Source organism: Dipteris shenzhenensis, chromosome 4, assembly GCF_047967505.1.
Source record: "Dipteris shenzhenensis isolate YYH24624 ecotype China chromosome 4, Dip_SZ_1.0, whole genome shotgun sequence".
Lineage (NCBI taxonomy): Eukaryota > Viridiplantae > Streptophyta > Polypodiopsida > Gleicheniales > Dipteridaceae > Dipteris > Dipteris shenzhenensis.
Genome location: NC_141599.1, coordinates 38,011,880 through 38,017,879, shown reverse-complemented (window position 1 = coordinate 38,017,879; position 6,000 = coordinate 38,011,880). Strand labels below are relative to the sequence as shown.

Here is a 6,000-nt window from a genome sequence, read left to right as displayed (position 1 = left end):
AAGATCATTTTACAAGATGTGGTCAACAAACTGAAGCTCAAGAATGTGAAGCCTTCACCATTTTGAGTCTAAATGGCAGATAAAAGGCCAATCGAATCAATAGGTATGCTTTTTGATTTTGTGCTTACCATTGGGTATTACATAGTAAGTTTATTGGTGATCCCTATGGAAGAGAGTCCCTACCCACTCTTGCTTGGAAGACCTTTGGTAAATAGCACAAAAGTATTACATGACTGGGGAAATAAGTTAATGACAATCAAGATTGGATATAGAAGTAAAGATTCCTGCTAATCTCGACAAAGTACCTAAGAGTTATAAACCAAAAGATTTAGAATTTCAAGATTAGTATCCATAGGATGTTGAAACTGGGCTAATGGAATTGCAGATCCTACCAGTGGGAGAGCTTAATCTCTTCCAAGTGGCTGCTGAACACAAATAGAAGATTAAGGATGATAAAATAGCTGCACAGTGGAATCTTTATCCAACCAATGTCTTGAAGATATAGTAGGTGAAAGAGAGTTGGCCAAGCAAAGGTTGATAAATCACTCGGCTTGGTTCCTAAACATTTTTTTCCAAAACCAACACAAGAATTGAATCTGGAGATAAAGGAGGAGCCAAAGACTATTGTTATCAGTACCCATGTGATTGGTGACCAGATTCAAGCAGTTAAAGGTCTATTCATTAAATACCGAGATGTTTTTGCTTGGAGTTATATTGATTTAGAAGGGGTTCCTTCAGATATCTATCAACACAGAATCCCATTGGTACCATATGCAAAACCAATCTAGCAACAAAGGTATAGAATGAATCCTTATTATGCCAAGCAGGTTAAGGCTGAGATAGATAAACTCATTCGGGCTAGATTCATTTATGCCATTGACAAAAGTGGTTGGCTCTTCTCTATTGTGGTAGTATATAAGAAGAATGGAAAACTCAAAGTGTTTGTGGATTATAGGAAACTGAGTGCCCAAACTATATGATATACTTGACCAAGTTGCAGCACATGAGATGTACTCATTTGTGGATGGCTATAGTGGTTATAATCAAATTTTTGTTGCACCCAAGGAGCAAACTAAGAATGCTTTTGTCATTGAATGGGGTGTTTATGTCACGAAACTCATGCCTTTTGTGACTTGGAAATGCACCATCTAAGAATGCTTTGGTCAATGAATGGGGTGTTTGTCACAAAAGTCATGTCTTTTGTGACTCCGGAATGCACCATCAGGCTTTTTAAAGGTTTATGGTAGAAGCGTCAAAGACTATCTTATCGAGTATATTTAAATGATTTTTGTGTATACTCAATTGTCTCTGTTCATTTAGCTCCTTTAGGAAAGATATTTGATAGATATAGACGAGTTGGTATTTTATTGAATTCTACCAAAAGTGTGTTCATTGTTCGAGTTGGTATTCTACTTGCTCATGTGATTTCTAAGAATGGCATTAGAATTGAACCAAGGAGAATTCAGGCCGTAGAAAGAACGCCTCATCCTACAACCTTAACTCACTTAAGTTCATTTATCATTTTTTAAAGAAGATTTATTCAAGATTTTGCTAAGATAGTAACTCCAATGTATGAACTTACCAAGAAAGATATGAAGTTTCAATGGACACCCAAGTTGTCTCATTCTTTTCATACATTAAAGAAACATGCTTTTGGAACCCCCATACTTGGGCAACCAAGGTGGGATGCAATTTTCCATGTTCATGTCGATGCTTCTGGTTATCCAATTGGGATTATACTAGCACAACTAGGTGGAAAGTTGGATTATCTGGTTTATTATGCAAGCAAGTAGATGGCTCAATCCAAGTGCACCTATAGCACACCGAGCGAGAAGCACTAGGAATGGTTTATAGTGTACAAAAATTTAAACACTGTTTACATGGAAATCAATTCACTTTCTATGTTGATCATCAAACCTTATTATACCTTATCAACAAACTTTATTCAAGGCAAATTGGTAAGGTGGATGCTATTGCTTTAAGAATTTATTTTCAAGACTATTCATAAACCTAGGAAGTCATACGAAGGAGCTGACTATTTGTCATGCTTGCCCATGTCAACAAGTGGTAACGGTGTAACAACTAAAATGCCGGATGCCTTGATTTTACTAAAACAAAGTATGATAATTAGTCCATTATCTCTCACAGGCAACTTTTCCCAAGAAAATGACAAAGGATTAGCACGTGTAACTAATCGCAAAGGCTTGAAAATAAAGCTTAATAGGTGGACAATTGTAATGATAGGGTGTAGAAAAATCCTTGCTAAGATGGGTATTGCCACATAAACAAGCTGCATCCTCAAAAGGGGCCTATTGGAGGTCATTTTGTTTGAGACCTCACTACTCAGAGGTGTAAGAAGCTGGATTATGGTGGAGTGATGCTTGTCAGTGCACAGGGAGAATGCTCCCTCCTGATCATATGCCTTTGCAACCAAGTGAACCATGCGAAGCTTTCAACGCTGGGGCCTCAATTTCATTGGTCTTTTTAAATCACAATAAATATGTTATTGTAGCCATAGATTATGCTACAAAGTGGGCTAAGGTTAAGGCTATCAAAGATATCTTGGCTCAGATCACAACCATGTTTCTTTTTGAAAATATCATATGTAGGTATGGATGCCCGATTGAGTTTTTTAGTGATCAAGGCACTCATTTTATAAATGAAGTGTTTGAATTACTAACCAAAGAGTTTATGATGGTCCACCAAGTAGCTACAACATATGTATCCATGGTGTAATGGACAAGCTGAGTCCACCGAAAAACTCTAAGGTTACTGGTTATTACAAGATTAAATGCCAATCGTACGGATTGGGATACAAAGTTGCATGCAGCATGACGGGATTATAGGATGGCTTGCAAGGTTACGACTAACCTCACTTCATTTTGTAGGACATTTGGGTTAGATGCTATGGTTCCAATGGAATTTTTGGTTCCCAATAGAAGAATATTGTTTTATATCTTTAGAAATAAAAAGATGTAGTCTTGGAGTCTTCTGCTATCTGTAATTAGAACTTTCTCTAGAGTGCGAACAATAAAGATAGATCACTTCTCTAAAGAATATCCATCGACCCACAAAGAAACACCAGGAAGAGAAGGGAGGGAAAGGAGGGTGGGTTGCGGTGCACGTGGCTTGAATCACACTTGTTATTGAACCCTGTTAATGAAAATTCTTAACATTTGTTCCTCACTATATATATACCAAAACCAGCTTTCAAGGGAATCTATTTTTATCATACTAGAGCTTATGGATAACACCAGTTCAAATGCAGCATGAAATGTTATGAAATACATTATAGATGAAAGGCATTGGAGCCAGCAGCTTCGAAATTATATCTGATCCGGTACTTCTCCACCAAAAGCATACAATCCCATGAATATTTTAGAAATAAAAAAGATGTACTCTTGACTTTGAGGTATGGAGTCTTCTGATACCTATACCTGAAACTCTCTAGAATGCTAGCAATAGATGTATATCGCTTTTCTGAAGAGTATCATTGACCCACAAACAAATAAACTTGTTCCTAAAGGAATTCGATCGCGTGACAAGTGGGGAACTGTCTCCCACGTCTGAATCACAAATAGTTGCACCATAGGGTGATTTAAGATCCGGATGTTGGATCATAAAATGCTATTTTTCATTTCAAGTGTAAATGCATCATCTTAGTTACAGAACTAGTCCTGATGTATTGTTCTGATAGTGTCTGTTGGTTTGCAACTGGTCCACTTCAGTAGACAAGAGGTTCAGTCGCCTTCTCTAACCACTCAAGATCTGATCCTGAGAGAAGAGGACTTAAGTGCTTACGACAATCCATGTGATAGTCATCAACCCATTTTTTCTCTGAATCAGATAAGAGGGAGATGTTGATCATTTTCTTCTGAAAAGGAACCTGCCATAACAGTAATTAGATAGATGTGATACTAACCATACTGCATAAATTTGTATCAGAAATGTACATCAGGAGGCTCAATGAATCAGAAGAGAACACATCAGAAATAGGTAAATGAACACCTCGTTATAATAGCTAAATGTGTTCTCTCCTGATGTATCAGAAATATTTTTCAGTGCAGGATGTGCTCGTCATTTGACTGTAGCAGAGGATTAATCTGCTTCAAATTTGTTTTGGTTGTAAAAGTTATATCTTGTCCCTCTTAAAATCGTTATGGCACCCTAAATATGTAGTACACATGGAAGAAGGTTGTGAGTTGAGAATGATGAAATTGTGAAAGAATTACACACATTTTAAAGAAATTGAAGTAATTTTCTGCAGGTTTTGGCACATGCAAGTTGCATGATACAAAGAATCCAAGTCTGCCCTACCTCGAACGATGGTATTCTAGCATTCAAATTCCATTATATGAACAGTTAAATATGTGTCAATAAGGCCTGTTAACCAATAAGGCAGCTCATATTTCAGGAGTTTTTGGATGACATCTCAGAAGGGCTGCGTTTGGTGAACCTGTTGGTTAAATATATCACCATGCCCCAATGCATCCGTCTCCTTTCTCCACTAGTTTTTCAAAGGTTGGATAAAACTTATTCTTGCATGGGATTTGTTAGGTCCTTTTCTCATTTTTGCCACTGTTCACTCCCAGCACCACTAATAAAATGAACATTTGGTGGGTTTTGAGAAAAATGCACAAGGTGGCTTGTTTTGCAAGGCCATGGATTGCCTTGCTTCCAACCCGATCATTGTGCGATATTTGCAATCATTGTGCAATATTTGCAATCAGGTTGTGTGCCAGCCTATGTTGCAGAAAGCATTCTGGGAGGATGTAAATGGAGACTTTCAGAATGGGAAAAATCTTTTGGTGAGCTTTTTAATGTGAGCTTTTCTACCATTTCCTTTGTTTTTGCGAGCTTTTCTTAGAAATCCATACGTGTTTTTGTTATAAGAAAGATGGGGAGGTTAGAAAGAGGGGGAGAGGATATAGGATATGTTCATTTTCATAGCATGTGGGAGGGGTGAAAGAGTGTATACTATGCACAAGGGGGGGCGATATGAGTGGCAGTAGGAGGCAAAAAATTATGGAAGATATGTCCATATTCAAAGTAGAAGGGAGGAACTATGGGAGATATGTTCATTTTAAAAGTGTATAATTTGAAACTTTTAACCTCATATTTGGATTCCTCGTCGAATTCCGGTCATTTTGAGTACCAACATGACCATATTCCGATAAAAATTGAAAAAATGGTGTTTTTGTCATTTTGGCCTGTTTTGGGCCTATTTTGAGTCTGCGCTTACAAATCCAAAGAGTAGACATATGTGTCTAAGGAAAGATAAGATCAAATTTTCTTTCTGTTGGATTATTGTATCAAAAGTAGTAAAGAAAATACTAAAGAAGATGTGATCAAATCAATAACTTTAGAAAAAGCACAACTTGGGGCATCAATAATTTATATGAAAGTATCCTTATGTGTTTCTTGTCATGTAATTCTGATGTCTTTAGGACGGTCGCTTATAGTCAAGGACTCCATTGGGAGAATAATATTGAGAGTATAAATTAGATGTAGCACCTCCTTCCAAACCTATGCAAAGGGCAATCTTAAGGACTACTATTAGATTTATTAAGTCCAAAGATATAGAAAGAACTACTTTTGATACAATAACCCAACAGAAAGAAAATTTGATCTTATCTTTCCTTAGACACATATGTCTACTCTTTGGATTTGTAAGCGCAGACTCAAAATAGGCCCAAAACAGGCCAAAATGACAAAAACACCATTTTTTCAATTTTTATCGGAATATGGTCATGTTGGTACTCAAAATGACCGGAATTCGACAAGGAATCCAAATATGAGGTCAAACCTGTCAAATTATACACTGAACAAATTATCATGTGAGAAAATGAACAAATTTCCCACATGCTCTCCCTTCCCCTTTGCATTTAGTAGATGAACATAACTTTCATATTCCTCATCCTCTCTCTCCTCCTTACACTCCTCTTTGCATACCTTATAAGTTCCCCCTCTACGTTCTCCACTATGATAACAAATATATGT

The 6,000-nt window shown here is 37.0% G+C and overlaps 1 protein-coding gene across 2 annotated transcripts in view; it reads right to left on the bottom strand.

Moving 5' to 3' along the window:
- Positions 1-3,246: 3,246 nt before the first annotated feature.
- APP1 (aminopeptidase P1) overlaps positions 3,247-6,000 on the bottom strand; it is an 89,872-nt gene continuing 87,118 nt past the window's right edge. The window contains exon 16 of one of the 2 annotated variants that reach the window (XM_087373828.1): positions 3,247-3,874. In XM_087373828.1, coding sequence (XP_087229954.1) covers positions 3,725-3,874 — 150 coding nt within the window. In that variant the 3' untranslated portion in view covers positions 3,247-3,724. Of the gene's footprint in view, positions 3,887-6,000 lie in introns of both variants that reach the window. The other variant, XM_087373827.1, reaches the window with a different exon arrangement.